This window comes from Urocitellus parryii, chromosome 8, assembly GCF_045843805.1.
Source record: "Urocitellus parryii isolate mUroPar1 chromosome 8, mUroPar1.hap1, whole genome shotgun sequence".
NCBI classification, from domain to species: domain Eukaryota; kingdom Metazoa; phylum Chordata; class Mammalia; order Rodentia; family Sciuridae; genus Urocitellus; species Urocitellus parryii.
The window spans coordinates 105,922,882-105,941,041 of record NC_135538.1 but is presented as its reverse complement, the minus strand read 5'-3'; the positions used below and the strand labels follow the sequence as shown (position 1 = coordinate 105,941,041).

The 18,160-nt window shown below is 35.9% G+C and overlaps 1 protein-coding gene across 7 annotated transcripts in view; it reads left to right on the top strand.

The window, feature by feature from the left end:
* Positions 1–18,160, top strand: part of Runx2 (RUNX family transcription factor 2) — a 212,050-nt gene that overhangs the window by 177,205 nt on the left and 16,685 nt on the right. For 6 of the 7 annotated variants that reach the window (XM_026394442.2, XM_026394443.2, XM_026394450.1 and 3 more), the window contains one exon: positions 2,577–2,738. The exons of the other annotated variant lie outside the window; for it this stretch is intronic. In XM_026394442.2, the coding sequence (XP_026250227.2) occupies positions 2,577–2,738 (162 nt within the window). The remainder of the gene's footprint in view (positions 1–2,576; positions 2,739–18,160) is intronic. 7 annotated transcript variants of the gene reach the window in all.

Here is an 18,160-nt window from a genome sequence, read left to right as displayed (position 1 = left end):
TGTGACATGTTTAAACTAACTTTAGTCATTTTAGTCATTCTTTACATTTCCTTGTATTTTTTTCCTCCATTTTTAGGCAAAGGTTCCTATCCCACTACTAGCACCATTTCATGATAGAGAAATGGACATACAGGTTAAACTACTTGTTTAGGGTGTTATCTGATGAAGTTATATTAGAACTCAAATTCAAATTTTAGTCCTGTGCCCACTTCATTTAGCTATGTGGTTCTTGTCATTTCTGTCTTTTGGAAATGTTGCTCGAAAGTAGGCTTGCCTTTAGGAGGTTGCTTTCCTGAACTGTGAGGAATGAATCTTTTTCCATCTGAAGACTGTTTACCAGTTCCATGAATAGTGAATTATATTTGTAGGGTAAGGCAAGGAAGTATGTCAATATCAGATGTGTAATAAGGACCAGTCACTCACATTTGAAATATTGCCAGTCTATATAACCTCAGTGTTGAAAGTTTTAAAACTCAGAAGTTCATTACTTTTTTTAAGTTTTTTTTGTAGTTGTAGATGGATGGAATGCCTTTTATTATATTTGTTAATTTTTATATGGTGCTGAGGATCGAACCCTGTGCCTAGACAAGCATTTTGCCACTGAGCTAGGCTCCAGCCCAGAAGTTCATTACTTTTAATAATCAAGTATCTTTTAGATTTCTGAAGGAAAAGTTTATGTTGACCATTTACTGCACTTTTTATTCAAATTTCAAACTTAGGTAAATATTCCTTAAAATTCAATTGGATACAATTTTTCTCTTTGTTGATGTTAGTTAGCATGAGATAAATGTCCAGATGTAGTTAATTATTTCCACTCAAGGAAGTATGTCCTATTTAGACAGTCTTTAAATAAATTGTTTCTGAATTGAACAAATAAACAAGAAATAGCTGAAACTCAGTTGCTTTGACTGTATAGAAACACTGAGGGACTTTGAGAGGAATCATCTCAGGGAAAATCCTTGTTTTATTATATACTCCTTTTTATTTTTATAGATAAACCTAAATTAACTGTTTAAATACATTAATAGTTTTTGAAAATTAAGCTTTTCATTTTCAAAGAGTGATAGGTGATAATTTTAAGTCTATTCCAAATGTATTCATTCCAGTTCAGCTGTGTTTTAAACATGGAACTAGCACTGTGTTCCTAAGAGCTGTTTTTTAAAAAGAGAATTTATACATACTGAATATCTCCCATTTTAGTCTTCATCATGATAGTTTTCTCATGTGAATCTTACACCCTGTGATGTGTAGGTATTGTAATCCTTCCTCCCTTTTTTTAGATGATGGAGGCTCAGACTGAGTAATTAACGTAGGTCATACAGAAAGAAGTCATCTCAGAACTAATTCTGACCCTAATTCTGAACATTCTGAAGTTCATGCATTTTCTGATATACCAAGCTGTCCTGTAAATAGCCTGGTCTATTAGATTTTTAAAACATATAAGTGAAACTTGCTTATGATTTTGTTCGCCTAGTCTTCAAGTAAGCAAAACCGTTTGAAATCGTGCACACTTTCTTATGTTGGGAACATATAGAAAATTTACCTTTTTTTTTCTTATATAGACTGAAGGTCGTTTAATAAATTTATTTGGCCTTGAGTTTTTACCTCCAAGAAACTCCATAGAGATGCATCAAAAGACATTGTTAATTCTAAGCAATTAACCCTAACTAGTTTTCTGCCCATTACTTTTATTATTATAGTGACTGTAGGTAATACTAGGCCACATTCCAGATATGTGACATTTTAAAAACACGTTTCAATCAGATTAAAAACATTTCCCTGTTCTCCTGTTTTGAGTCACTTACTGTTAGAAACTCATATGCTTAACATTAAAACTGGATAGCGATGAAGCTTTTTGGTTTTTAATGTAGTTGACTTTGAAATTAAGTTTGCTTTTTTTCTTAAAGGTTATTTTTCTGGTTTAATTTAGCAGGAATTCTTAAACCTGCTTTCCTCTTTTCTACTCCTTTTATATGTTGCTACCTCTGTTCTAACTCTTATCCCAGCCCTTGATCTCTATGCTAGAAAGTACTATTCCATTGACATGCCTGGGAAGAGATTGGACAGTGCTACAATCATGGAATCATGCACTTTAAAACCAAAAAGCACGTCTAATAGTACCTGGATATGTAATAGTAAAGGACACAGTATATGTTATTTAACCAAGTTAATTTTTCAAAAAATGAAATTCTAACTTAAAAAAATAAAAATGTATCAATGGAGGAATTCAAGAGAACACAGAAAATAAGTAAAATAAATTTCACTCTGTAAAAATAACCAGAGCAGATTGTTTTCTAAATGACATTAAACTATCCAAATGGAAATATTTATATATAAGAGAGACCGATAGTCCTCATGTATGATCCATGTCACTGCTTTCAGTGGAACTTGAAGTCTAGAAAGCTTTGTGCTCTTCAGGGCATTCAAGAGTGAGGCTGTAAGGAAGAGTTATTTCTTATATGTTCTCATTTTTTTTTCTGCTTTACCCTTTCTAAATTTGGATTGCTTGTTTCTAAGGCTTCAGTGTCTGATATACTAAAGCTTTTTTTTTTTTTTCTTCTTCTTCTTTTTCCCAGACCCCAGGCAGGCACAGTCTTCCCCACCGTGGTCCTATGACCAGTCTTACCCCTCTTACCTGAGCCAGATGACGTCCCCATCCATTCACTCCACCACCCCGCTGTCTTCCACACGGGGTACTGGGCTTCCTGCCATCACCGATGTGCCCAGGCGTATTTCAGGTAAAGACTGAGCTTTAACTGAAAACCCACCCCGGTGCAGGGGTTGGGGAAGTGGGATGGACCAAGCCTGTCTTATCTGTTGTGCTCACAGTAACTCTCTATTAGAGGCATGTGAGCAAGGGAATGACAATAAGCAACTGGGACTTTTGAATTATGGGATTATCAAACATTTGAACATTTTAAGTTCAGAGACTGAAAATCCCCAGAGCTGGCACACTTTTCTTAAGATCGTGTTTAATGTCACCCAGTTAGTATCCTGTTGAAGTGGGGGGTGCACTATCTCGCAACTAGGGCCTTCTCCTGAGGGTCTTATACCTTTCTATGCTTGTGTTCCTTTCTTTTCCTAACATCTGCCTGTAAACCAAATTACAGATGGATGGTATAGCCCACTATTCCTAAAGACTTATAAATGCCAGGATTCCATTCTAGCCAGTTTTGAGAGAGAGAGAGAGAGAGAGAGAGAGAGAGAGAGAGAGAGAGACAGACAGACAGACACACATCCTGGAAACTTAGGATCCTTATCAGAAACTAGTCATTTGAAGAGCAATGAAGCCTGGAGGAGTCCCAGAAGGCAACGTGTGGCCCATGAGTGGCCCACTCAAGACCAAGGCAGCCTTTCCAGGAAGCATGCAGCACACTGCTGTCAACTCTAATGTGGTAGCCTCAGTACCCACAAATCCACTATTTAAAAGGTACCCAACAAATTTATGCCTCATGGTGGAAATACATGTGCTAAAATAACATGGCTGCTTCCTTCTTATCCTGGCAAATTCATCATAGGGAGCCAGAAAATGTCAGTAAGACTTTAGGCTAACAAGTAAAGAAAAGTTAAAGGCCTTCAGCCAATCATTTGAGTCCTTTGAATAAGAAAAACAATCTGCCCATTCACCCTGACCTATGAACTACAATGCTGTCCCCTGTCAGAATAGCTAAAGACACATGCATAGAAGCACACACACATACTGCATCCCATGTTGCCAGACTGTCTTCTTAGCGTTCGGGCCCCAAGCACCTGAGTGATTCCTGGCCAGGTTAATGCCTTTCTTTCTTTCTCTTTGTGTTTCTGTCTCTGTTTCTCTCCCTCTCTCATTTTCTGCAAAGCTCGAAGCCGTTACTCTCTCCGCTGAGTTGCATCACTGACAAGCTGAAGCTCCACCAGCAGGCTTGCAGGTTTTGATTAGTTCAGACTCCTTTATTTCTTTCACCTTGGGAGGAGGGAAAGCTTTGTTTCTCAAGCAAATAGCAGGAAAGGTCTCTCTGGTCCTAGTGCCTTCACATTTTCTGCAGCAGATGGACTTCCATGGGGGTGAGTAGGGAACAAACAGGGGTGGAGGGAGAACCGCAAGAGTCTTTGGAAAACCATGTTTACCACTTTTCATTTATGATTGCTATTACTATTTTTATGAATCACACGGTATTTACTGGAGAATTGTGCAGAGTATAGAATTTTAGTTATCAACTCCCTTGACTGGAATCTCTATCTCCTTTAGGCAGACGTTAATTAAAAACACAGGAAAGGAGGAGTAGGCACAGAAGGGGATAACAAAAGCTGGTGTGGGGGTGAAGTCCCAGAATTTGAGGGTGTTGAGTTAGTTCTGGTCATTCCTTCAGTATTTCATACCAAGAATCTGTTTTATTTTACATAGGGCCAAAATTTGTGCAAATTTACTGTGTGTAGAGGTCTCTTTGGGCTTCCGTCTGCCCAACCCTCTGCAACTGAAGCAGATTTTGCTCTTTTTTTTTTCTGTAGCAGTACCTAGAAGAAAAAACCTCCGGGAACCGTTATAGTTATAGAGACACTTATCTATAGCATTTGCTTACTGAAGTGTATTTGTATGTGAATTCACCAGGAAAACCATTGACAATAACATTGAAAGGATGCTGCTTGAACAGATAGTCATCACAGCTTATCATTTACATGTGTAGTGTAGAACAAGTCAGATTATTTTGAGTCTTTTTATTGAGAATTACTTAAAAATTTCTATAAAACACACCATAACTCTTCCTGTTTCACAGAGAAGTGGGTAGGATAACTGGTTAGTTATACAGCTGTTTATTGATCTTTGGCCAAATGTAGAAATGAACTCCTGCTTAAACTGGTTTAAAAGTGAGTTTAATCCAGTTTTTTCCTCCTCACAAGCATCTCTATGAGTTATTGGTAAAGAAGTAAAATGGGGCCAAGGTGGGAGGTTCTGTATAAACATACAGAGAACAGAAAATCCCTCTTGTCAGCATGTAGGGAAACAGGAAGAAACAATTAGACATGGACTGTCAGGGAACTGGAGGAACCCTGCTTCACCTGACCTTGCTCTTGGCTGTGGAGTTGTGCCTGCACACTGGAGCACTGCCTGGAGTGGGCACCTTCTTTACTTCACTGGGACCATCCTGAGAACCTCTTTGGAGTCGAGCCTGACTCATAGGTTTCTAGAGGCCAGGTTAAACAGTTTCTATTTTATTATTATTCTCCTCAATATCTAAAGCCATCCTTAAGATCCACGACAATAGAGCCTTCTACAAGTGAGACTTCATAATGAGGAGTGTGTGTGTGTGTGTGTGTGTGTGTGTGTGTGTGTGTGTGTGTGTGAGTGAGAGAGAGCTTCAATGTCTTAGTAAATAAAACTCTCTGGACTGAGACAACTCCTGGGACAACTGCTGTTTCCCTATAACATGGGCAGCTAAGCTATAAACCTCCATCAACATCCCTAAACAGTCCTGTGATCCCTTTTTGAGGTGCTTTCCAAACAAAGCATTACATCTTTTCATGAACAGAAATTAGTCCTTATATGATTTTTGGATGAGAAAGAATACAGTTTCTCACATACATAGTAAGATTAGAGGTACAGATCCAAGTTTGAATTACAGCTTTTATAAATATCAGGCAAGCTTCTTACTTGTCTGAAACTTGATTTTATTATTTGTAAATAGGGATAAATATTTATCTCCTCAATTATTGTGAGGGTATAAAGGACTCAGGATAGACCTGACATACAGTATGTGCCAAATAGATTGTAGCTGATGTTTTAAAAATTATATACCCATACATAATTTTTTGGCAAGTCTTGGCCTAAATGAATCAAGTAAACAAAATTCTAAACTTTTAAAGGGGATTTAAAAAATGGATCACCACAGAACACATAGAAAATAAAATCCTTTGGAATATTTAAGTATTTAAATGAGCTAATATTCTCATGGCATTCAGAAAGCACTTAACACAGTACATAGCACATGGAAGTACTTAATACATTTAGAGGGAAGGAAACAGGGAGAGAGGAATAGAAGAAAGGAGAAGTACTGGGGACTAAATTAGAGCAAATTATGTTCTGTACTTTTATAATTATATCAAAATAAATCCTAATATTACATATAACTAAAAAGAACCAATAAAAAGTAAAGATATTGTAATACAATAATAAATTCAACTGACATTTAAAAAATATTGAATAATTGAAGAGAACCTAAAATAGGAAAAAGTTAAATAAATTTTGGCAGAATTAAAAAAAGTACCCACACATTTACTATTTTTATTATGTAGATTTAAAATAATATTTAAAAGGCTAAAAGCAACTAGGTGCTATTCCCAAAAGGTAAATAAAACATTAAGAAAAAATAGCTGTTTAATTATGTAGTAAAATAGAATATGTTGAGTTACATTTACTTTGACTAGGCATGATAATGTTCTGTTTCAAGGGCTTAGAGGAATAAAGAAAGATTCCGTAGGAAGATCTTTTTAGGAAGAAAGAAATTGTGTTTCATCCTAAAAGAACATGTCAAAGAAAGACCATGATTTAATCTATTTAAAGATCTTTAGAGGAACTAATTTTACAATTTCCTTTATTATTATTCTTCCTTCAGAATACTGTTTCAAGTTTGTCACAGTGCTAGAACTTAGTGAATTATAATAATGATGATGATATTATATCATTTAATTCCTGTAGCCTTCCTCATATCCTTTTTGGAAAGAAATTATAAATGAAATAAAGATAAAATAAAACGATAAAGGTATATTACCTACAATCCCTACTTAACTGCAGAGAAAGATGTATACTACATGTTTTAAAGTTCAGAGGTACAATATAAAGACTCAGGAATATTTCCTTAATTTTATATACCTTAAATATTGTAACAAGAATCATAATAGAGCTGAATTCAGTGGCATATAGCTGTAATCTCAGTTACTTGAGAGGTTGAGGTAGGAGGATTACAAATTTGAAGCCAACCCTGGCAACTTGGTGAAACCCTGTCTGAAAATAAAATTTAATTAAAAGGTTTGGGGATGTAACTCAGTTATAGAATGCCTCTGGGTTCAATGCCCTGAACCCCATCACTCAGAAAAAAATAAATATATAACAGTTATAGATTATAGGTTTATAACTGAACAATATGTAATTGCCACGCAATTGACAAGTAGGGTCTACTTTACTGTAATGTGTTTGGATTATACTCAGTTAAATTGTAAAGACCAAATACTACATATCAGAAACCAGTCTGATGACATTATAGTGCTGAAGCAGCCCTGTGGGAGTTGGTCCTCCTCCCCCTCACTTACTATGATAAGTATGGTCTTATCATGTAATAAGCTGTATTTAAGTACCATTCTTTATCCCCCAAATGATTTTATATGTTATCTCAATTTTATATGGTCTTAAAAGAATATTTCACTATACAGAGGTAACCAAAGTTATTTCTAAGTGAGTCTGTTAAAAGTGCATGGTGTGGCAAAGCAAGGTCCAGCAAATTGTACACAACCCTAACTATTGCATGTCTTTATAATTGTAATGATATCATCCATGGCATTTTGGATGTTCAAAGCACTTGTGAAGCTTGACACAAGATTATAATAACTTTTCTAGAGGTTATTACAAAATAATTGCTGACCTTCAAAGTATATTTGTATTTATGTAATAATCCTATCATGAAAAGAGGCACAACTGTTTATAGAGTCTGGTTCTTGACTTGAAGGTTAGATATGAACTCTTATTAATAATTTTCCTAAAGAAGAACCTACGTGATTGTTTTTTTTTTTTTTTTACTGTACATAACTCCTCCCCATCTCACCCACTTGAATGAAATAGCATTGTTTGACCCAACACTGTCCCACTGTTTGGCACACAGGAGGTGGAAGGGACTTACATACATATTTGTCTCTTGGTTATTGTGTACTTCTCTGATGCTCTCTGGAGGAATCATAGAAACTTTGGAGATATTCATTGGAAATGCATAGGGAAGGGTCATAGATGTTGGCTGCCTTGGTTGCTCTGGAAAGTCACTACATGTTATATGGAAGATTTTTCTCCGTAATTGTGAGATTTTTAAAACATAGAACAAATTTAAGAACTATAATATTTCTGAAAGTTTTTTAAAATACTATTTAAGCAGATAGTCTTGAGTTTCTTCATTCAAAATATTTTTAAAAAATTTCACTTAACTGCACAGGACTATTGAAGAATTATTCCTTTTTCTGACTCTCAGTTATCAAACTTCTCTTTCCAAAGGTCAAAGAATAGTCATTAGTCTAGTAAGTAAAGTTAACTAAGAAATTATTTTATCACTACTAGAAAATCTAGAAATTGCCAGTGGAAAAATGCATTTGGTTACTGGAGGTCTGTCAGGAGGATTGTTTTATGTAATTTCAAACCCATGGTGTTTGATATTGTTCACTTAAAAAAGTTCCTTATAACCTAGTCTTTACCAAGTCCCCTGAGTCAAGTTTTTGAAACCAGCAGCTTCAGTAATGTGCCAAGTATATGTGAGCATTCATTTAACATAGCAACTCTAATGCACAGGAGGGAACAACGCCTTAAGAAAGGTTAAAAGGAAAACTCCAGCAATTAATACTAATAAACCAGAAAGTTAAAGTAACCATAATAAGACATCTACTTTTTACTGCAGACCCATTCCTTTATTAAGAGCCACCTGTTTGGTAAACATACCTCTGCCACAGCAGCCACGGGCAAGTAATTAAGTTTAATAGGAGCTGCTCTTATTTTGAAGAAGTTCTCTGTTTAAAGCCACAGAGGGGGAAGTTATTAAATTTAATGGACCCTAAACAAAGGCAAAGCCCTGTGTTAACAATGGAATGCTTAATATTCATCTCCATTTTTATCAACCATGATTGATTGGGGTTTTTTTGCATTCTGTAAGTCAAAATTTATTATGCTTTCTTCCCTAAAAATAGGTTATCTTTTGACAAGAGCAGATGTGTTTTAATCTAACTTGGATCTCAGTTTACTCTAACTTTTGAGTTACTTGAGCTGAGGACCAAAGAAGTGGTTTCTATTCCTGCCAGATCAGTTGGAGGTAGTTGACCCTGCTTACAAAATTGACTTAAGTTTGATTATATGACTAATTACAGTTATTTGTAGCTAGACTGAGGCATGAAAGCTCAGAATGAAACCTCCCTACATAGTTTGACTCTGGTTTTATACGTGGTTCTTGTCAGTTGTTGTTGTGAGGATTTAGTTCTGACACATGTACAACCACCCACACATAGGGAAAAGATTTAGTAATGAAAGGAATCATGCTTATGCAGGAATGGTGAACACATGGTTGTAAATTTTTATTGAAAGATTTGCTGTAGTCTCCTTTTCATAGAAGTAAACCTGGGAGTGTGAGCCTCATTTCACCAAAAGTATTAATTTTCTCATGATACAATGATTTCTCTGGTGCACTGTATCTGAGAAGAAGGTTGAGGCAATTTAACTTAGGAAACCGGAGTTTTATTTTCAATGTCACTAAAGATTCTTTGGTATTTGAAGATAAATCAGTTCATTTATTGTGTCTCAGTGGTCCTGTATAAATTAATTACTCAAAATTGCCCATCTATATGACTCTAGAGGTTCTGTAAGGATTAAGATGACATCTGTCCATTTGTTCTTAGGACTTTTAGTAAGGAAATTTGCCTTACCAAGTGAATACCAGTGGAAAACTGCATTGCATCACTAGTTTCAAAAGAGTAGAAAAATGATATTATATATGTGTTTTTAAATCAATACATATTTTTTAGACGAGTTTTAGGTTTACAGAAAAAGTGAGCAGAAAGTACAGAATTCCCACATCTCTCCTATTATCTTCTGTTCTACTTTGTCCCCTTTACTTACATCTTGCATTTGTTACAACTGATGAATCAATATTGATACATTGTTAGGAAATTAAGTCTATAGTTTACCTTAGGCTTCCTTCAAAGTGTTATGCAATACTATAGGTTTTGACAATATGTATACTACCACGTATCCACCACTATAGCATCATACAGAATAGTTTCCCTATCCTATACACCCCCTATTTATCTTGCCCTCTCTTCTCTCCTCCCAAGGAGAGTTGATATAAATGACTGCCTAAAGGGGAATGTTTAGAAATGGGCAAAATTAAGAAAAATTAGCAGCTACAGATATTTTTACTGTCTCTTTGGTTTTGCCTTTTTGAGAATGTCATATAGTTGGAATCATACAATATGTAGCTTTTTTGGACTGGCTTCGTTCACTGAGTAATACATATTTAAGTCTCCTCCATGTCTTTTCATAGCTTAAGAGGAGGGAGCATTTTTTTCTACTATTTAATAGTGTTATTTTGTAAGGATGCTGTTGTAGTTTTAAAAACATAAGGATGTTCTTGTTGCACCTAGAAATGATATCTCCCTAATTCCTTTTGTTACTTTGTCAGTGATCTTTCTTGTTAGAAAATATTTTATGCATTTCTCCCTAAGGAAGTAATTCCTCTGCCATAGAAACTGTTATCAAATGGTTTTCCATATCTTTAGTATCTTTAGTCTGTTTTTTTAATTAAAAATATTTTTCTTAATTTTTGCTCATAGATAACATTTCTAAACATTCACCTTTAGGCAGTCATTTATATCATCTCAAGTATAAAATAGACCTAATTAAAGATAACAATCCATTTATGCCATTACTTAGCTACCTTCAAGAATATTTGACTCTTTGGTTAAAGAGTGCTCCTTTTCTCTTGCAGATGCCTGACATTTCTGAAATATGCCATATGCTGCTTTCCACTTCCATGCAGCCCACTTCTCTGCATTGGTAGGGAGGATCCTGTTGTTCCCTCTTAGGAATTCCCATTTCAGCTACCACTTTTCTCCTAGTGAATCATTCTCTTATCTAGAATATTCTCTGTGTCATCTCTATATTTTGGACACACCTCTAATGTGTATACATCTTCTTTTAGTATAATATTTTGATTATGTGCTGTTTTCTTTCTATAGAAAGTAAACTTCTCAAGGACAGTGCCTTTGAATCCTTATAGCTTGGCACAGTTTTTGGCATGTAGTAGGTGCTTGGTAATGTGCAATGAAACAAGTATTAGTGAGAAAGAAGATAGGAAAAAAAAGGAAGAAGGGCAGGTAGAAGAAGAAAGTGAAAAAGAAGAAAAAAGATATTGTTCACATGGAATAACAAAGAAAGGGCAAAACAAGGGAAACTTTATTACTGATAAGGACAGGAAATAGTGCAGTAAGAGTGTATATAAGCAGTATGTATTTTTTAAAGTCTCTAAGACTTTTTGCAATGTATTTCATATTCAGAACACATATCAAGACTACATCTGTTTCCAGAACTTGTTGCTAACAGTTAGTAATAATGCCAAGACATACTTTAGGTCCAGTTTGAAATCAAATGATCAAATAGTATTTTTGATTTCTAATTTAGAATCTGACAATAATTATAGTCATCATGTAATAAAGTGTCAAAGTTGTTTTCTGAGAAATGATAGAAATTATATTAACTAAGTTGTAAACCAAAGGCAAAGGTATTCCTCTAAAAGAGAACAAAAGTTCTGGTTTTGACAACTATTATTTCTCATGAACTCTTCCCTTCTTCAAGTTGGAATTTTTATATACTCCTGTTCCGTTTTTGAACCTTTTCTATGGGATGTGGTTTAATGTCACCTCACTGTCATGGTCAGTGGTCTGTAGGTGCACTGTAGTTTGTCAGTGTCCATCTTAATACCTGGTACCAGAGTCTAACTCCTCCTTTATTTTTAGCCTTTGCTAGGGTGGGCTAAAATGGCTGTTTTTCTTTTGGTGACCACATCGCACTATTTTTTCATATTTGTCCACTCAGTCAAGCTGCATTTTCCCCATTTTTTAACTTTTTTTTTCTTTTTTTTAATTGTTTGTTCAAAACATTACAAAGCTCTTGACATATGATATTTCATACATTAGAATCAAGTGGGTTATGAACTCCCATTTTTACCCCAAATACAGATTGCAGAATCGCATCGGTTACACATCCACATTTTTACATACTGCCATATTAGTAACTGTTGTATTCTGCTACCTTTCCTATCCTCTACTATCCCCCCTCCCCTCCCCTCCCATCTTCTCTCTCTACCCCATCTACTGTAATTCATTTCCCTCCTTGTTTATTATCCCATTCCCCTCACAACCTCTTATATGTAATTTTGTATAACAATGAGGGTCTCCCTCCATTTCCATGCAATTTCCCTTTTTTCTCCCTTTCCCTCCCACCTCATGTCTCTGTTTAATGTTAATCTTTTCTTCCTGCTCTTCCTCCCTGCTCTGTTCATAGTTGCTCTCATTATATCAAAGAAGACATTTGGTATTTGTTTTTTAGGGATTGGCTAGCTTCACTTAGCATAATTTGCTCTAGTGTCATCCATTTCCCTGCAAATTCCATGATTTTGTCATTTTTTAGTGCTGCGTAATACTCCATGGTGTATAAATGCCACATTTTTTTATCCATTCATCTATTGAAGGGCATCTGGGTTGGTTCCACAGTCTAGCAATTGTGAATTGTGCTGCTATGAACATCGATGTGGCAGTATCCCTGTAGTGCGCTCTTTTAAGGTCTTCAGGGAATAGTCCGAGAAGGGCAATAGCTGGGTCAAATGGTGGTTCCATTCCCAGCTTTCCCAGGAATCTCCATACTGCTTTCCAAATTGGCCTCACCCGTTTGAAGTCCCACCAGCAATGTACAAGAGTACCCTTTTCCCCTCATCCTCGCCAGCACTTGTTGTTGTTTGACTTCATAATGGCTGCCAATCTTACTGGAGTGAGATGGTATCTTAGGGTGGTTTTGATGTGCATTTCCCTGACTGCTAGAGATGGTGAGCATTTTTTCATGTACTTGTTGATTGATTGTATGTGCTCCTCTGTGAAGTGTTTGTTCATGTCCTTGGCCCATTTGTTGATTGGGTTATTTGTTTTCTTATTGTCTAATTTTTTGAGTTCTTTGTATACTCTGGATATTAGGGCTCTATCTGAAGTGTGAGGAGTAAAAATTTGTTCCCATGATGTAGGCTCCCTATTTACCTCTCTTATTGTTTCTCTTGCTGAGAAAAAACTTTTCAGTTTAAGAAAGTCCCATTTGTTGATTCTTCTTATTAACTCTTGTGCTATGGGTGTCCTATTAAGGAATTTGGAGCCTGACCCCACAATATGTAGATCGGAGCCAACTTTTTCTTCTATCAGACGCAGAGTCTCTGATTTGATATCTAGCTCCTTGATCCACTTTGAGTTAACTTTTGTGCATGGTGAGAGGAGGGGATTCAGTTTCATTTTGTTGCATATGGATTTCCAGTTTTCCCAACACCATTTGTTGAAGATGCTATCCTTCCTCCATTGCATGCTTTTAGCTCCTTTATCAAATATAAGATAGTTGTAGCTTTGTGGATTAGTCTCTGTGTCCTCTATTCTGTACCATTGGTCCACCCGCCTGTTTTGGTACCAGTACCATGCTGTTTTTGTTACTATTGCTCTGTAATATAGTTTGAAATCTGGTATCGCTATACCACCTGATTCACACTTCCTGCTTAGCATTGTTTTTGCTATTCTGGGTCTTTTATTTTTCCATATGAATTTCATGATTGCTTTATCTATTTCTACAAGAAATACCATTGGGATTTTGATTGGCATTGCATTAAATGTATAGAGAACTTTTGGTAATATCGCCATTTTGATGATGTTAGTTCTGCCTATCCATGAACAGGGTATATTTTTCCATCTTCTAAGATCTTCTTCTATATCTCTCTTTAGGGTTCTATAGTTTTCATTGTATAAGTCTTTCACCTCTTTTGTTAGGTTGATTCCCAAGTATTTAATTTTTTTTTGAGGATATTGTGAATGGAGTGTTTTTCCTCATTTCCGTTTCAGAAGTTTTGTCGCTGATATACAGAAATGCCTTTGATTTATGTGTGTTGATTTTATATCTTGCCACTTTGCTGAATTCATTTATTAGTTCTAGTAGTTTTTTTGTAGACCCTTTTGGGTCTTCTAGGTATAGAATCCTGTCATCCGAAAATAGTGATAATTTAAGTTCTTCTTTTCCTATTTTTATGCCTTTAATTTCTTTCGTCTGTCTAATTGCTCTGGCCAGTGTTTCGAGAACTATATTGAATAGAAGTGGTGATAGAGGGCATCCCTGTCTTGTTCCAGATTTTAGAGGGAATGGCTTCAATTTTTCTCCATTCAGAATGATGCTAGCCTGAGGCTTAGCATAGATAGCTTTTACAATGTCGAGGTAAGTTCCTGTTATCTCTAGTTTTTCTAATGTTTTGAACATAAAGGGATGCTGTACTTTGTTGAATGCTTTTTCTGTGTCTATCGAGATGATCATATGGTTCTTATCTTTAAGTCTATTGATGTGGTGAATAACATTTATTGATTTTCGTATATTGAACCATCCTTGCATCCCAGGGATGAATCCTACTTGATCATGGTGCACAATTTTTTTGATATGGTTTTGTATTCGATTCACCAGAATTTTATTGAGGATTTTTGCATCTAGGTTCATCAGAGATATTGGTCTGTAGTTTTCTTTCTTTGTGGTATCTTTGTCTGGTTTCGGAATCAGGGTGATGTTGGCCTCATAGAATGAATTTGGCAGAGCTCCCTCTTTTTCTATTTCCTGAAATAACTTGAAAAGTATTGGTATTAATTCTTCTTTAAAGGTTTTGTAAAACTCCACTGTGTACCCATCCGGTCCTGGGCTTTTCTTGGTTGGTAGTCTTTTGATGGCTTCTTCAATTTCATCCATTGATATTGGTCTGTTTAAATTGTGTGTATCCTCCTGACTCAGTCTGGGCAAATCATATGACCTAAGAAATTTATCAATGTCTTCACTATCTTCTATTTTATTGGAATATAGGTTTTCAAAATAATTTCTAATTGTCTTCTGTATTTCTGTAGCATCTGTTGTGATATTGCCTTTTTCATCCCGTATGTTAGTAATTTGAGTTCTCTCTCTTCTTCTCTTCATTAGCATGGCTAAGGGTCTGTCGATCTTATTTATTTTTTCGAAGTCATTCCATAAAATTGTGTTGATTTGGTTTATCAGGAAAACATTTTCCCATAGACAATTTCCCAAGATCCAGGCATATGGCCTCATGATTAAACACTCATAGCATTGTTGGCAGTGTGTTGGGCACAGAGCTTAGCTAAGAATTGAGGAGCCTCTCTTTTAACTTTGGATGTGCTCCTGGGTTCTTGAGCAGGTCACTGGATTTCTATGGGTCTTAGTTTCGCGTGTGTGAACTGAATTATTTGGGAAAGATGTTTTCCAACATAGCATAGTTTTGGATGTCTGTTTTTCTAAATTAAAGTCTGAAAAGGTAGGTTTTCATACAGGAAAGATTTAGTAATCATCATATCAGAAAACTAAATACTATCATCAATAATATCAACAAAGGCTAGGATAGTATTTCATTGAAGAACTGAAGTAATAGGAATAACTATAGATTGATGGTAAGAAAATCTTTCTTTTGCACTTCAGTAGATTCTGAAGGGAAGAACCTAAGGTCAGGTGATTAAAGTAAAAAAGTTATACCTCTAGAACTTTATGTTTGATTCCAGTAGAGGCTTAAGGTGAAACCCCATATATGTGTGTGTGTAACACAGTCCATGGACAGATTTTAAACCCCAGGTTTAATTTAAAGTTAAGGAACTTTATTTTATTGATATTTTGTATGATTGTATGTAATTTATTTGCATTAATCTTCTTTACCTGAGAATGGCTATAATGAGGTATAATTTATCTTTCTGGAGAAATGAGCCAAGAGTTACCAAGACACAAGAACAAGTAAATTCTGCTGGGACCAGTAATCCCTATCTGTAATTCCAGCTACTCAATAGGCTGAGGCAGGAGGGAGGATTGCTTGGGCCCAGGAGTTAGAGACAGCTTGGGCAGTATAGCAAGACTCTACCTAAAAAAAAAAAAAAAAAAAAAAGTGAATTCTGTTAAGAAAACATATGAGATCAGAGGAAAGGCTTTCTAAAATATTAAAGAAATTAGATATATTTAGAGAAAGTGTGATTTGAATCACAACAGAGTTCCTTTTACTAGTTACAGATTTTAAGTATGTGAATAAAGTATATACTTCCCGGAAAAAAAAATGAACCATTTTTGTCATAGTTTTTTATGATCACATGATAAAAATGTCTATTAATACAAATTATTACCAACATTAAATTCACTCATTCATTGAACACTGTTCTACTCACTAGATGGACTCAGAAAAATGCATGGATCTTTTGCTATTGGCTTATGACATAAGAGATTAAACACTTAGTCTTTGGAACCTGATTTCCTGGGTGCAAGTCCAGACTTCTTCACCCACTAGCTGTATCATTGCAGAGTTTACTCAGCTGGTTCGTTCCTCATTTCTTTGTTGGAAAAATGGGCATATGGTAATAAAAGTGATAATAGTAATACTTTAAACAATGCCTCAAAAGATTGTTTAAAGAATGTGTAAAGCCCTCAGAGTAATGGCACTCAGTAAATGTTAGCTGTCACTGGAAAGGAAAGCAATTGAAAATACGAAAATATTAACCAGAGATAGATATGTACTATGAAAAAAGTAAAACTAGGTGATGTGATGAGGAGTCAGTCTTTGAGCTGAGATCTCAATAACAAGGACTTGGCACTGTGAAGTACAGGAGAAGGGAGAACATTCCAGGTGGTAAGAAAAGCTAGTGAAAGAGCCCTTAGGTAGTAAGGATTTGGAGTGTTCAAGAAGGATGCCCCATGGCTGGAGTATGTAGACGACAGGAAGTCAGGGACTTCAAGAGCCTCTACTGATCAAGACCAGGGGTTTGGATTTGCTGTTGTGTGCAGTGTTAACTTTGTCAGGTGTCAAGCAGAGCCATGATGCAGACTGATTTCTGTTTACAAACGACCACTCTCACTGTTGGGTAGAGAATTAGAAGTGGGTAAGGGAGGAAGAAAAGAGTGTGGTCTGTAGGTGTGGCAGTCACTCTTATGGAAGGATGGTGGCTTGCCCAGAAGTGGTGGGATGGAGCTGCTGGAGTGGAGAGAAGAGCATTTGGCTAGGTCATCAAAAGCCTTTTGTAGATGCTTTCTCCCAATTGTTAGTTTACTTTGAAAGGAGTAATATTGCATCTTATAAATTTTTAATTATTGTTTTGATACTATTCATACACTCCAAAATGAAGTGGTAATTCAGGAATTACTTGACTTATTAGGTGAGTACAGAACCACCCACCTGGAAAATTCAGTCCAGAAATCTATTTTAAGAACCAAATTGTTTTGTTTGGTTGAAAATTATTAATTTTCAAAAATCAGATTAACAATAATCTGATTATTTCCAGTAGCTTCTCTTCTTTGGCACTGTGTAAACCCAGACTTCAGTTTAGTAGTGTATAATGATGAGATGAATTTTGAGTATTGTATGTTCTCTTCCTCTTAAAATGCAGGTAGTATGTTTTCCTATCTTTCATAGCTTTTTCACACCAGTTCCTTTTGCTGCTTTTAAAATGGACTGAAATAAAAATTGCCAGGTATGACTAAACTGGCTCTGCTGGTCATGTTGGGTAGTGTGTGGCAGTGTCCTTGAAGTAAAGAGAATGCTGAGCAAGAGACTAGTAGTAACTCCAGCTTGTAAGCTAATAACCCTGCATCTGAGAAAAGTTCAAAGCTGAGCAATATATTAGCACTTGTCCTGTCCATGAATGGAACAGACATCCAGCACAGCTTCTTCTTAGAGGACTGGGAAATTCGGGCACATCTGAAATAGATAGGCTCTTTAATTAAGGATGAGGAACTCGTTCTAAGCAGAACCTTAACCACAAGCTATAATTAAAAGAGAAAGCTTTAAATAGGTAAAACTGTCAGCATAACCGTTGTACTAAGCCATTACTCCCTCCTCAGATCCGTTAACTGTGCCCTAAAAAAGAGCTTCTTTCTGGGCTGGGGCTGTAGCTCAGTGGCAGAGTGCTTGCCTAGCATGCGTGATGGCACTGAGTTTGATTCTCAGCACCACATAAAATAAACACACAAAACAAAGGCTTTCTGTCCATCTACAACTACAAAAAAAAATTTGAAAAAGAGCTTCTTCCTCATGAAAATCTTCAGTTTGGGAGCTATAGAAATTAGCTTCAAGTCCTTATGGATATATGAGCAGTTTTTCCTACATTTCCTGTTTGAAAAGTAACAAAA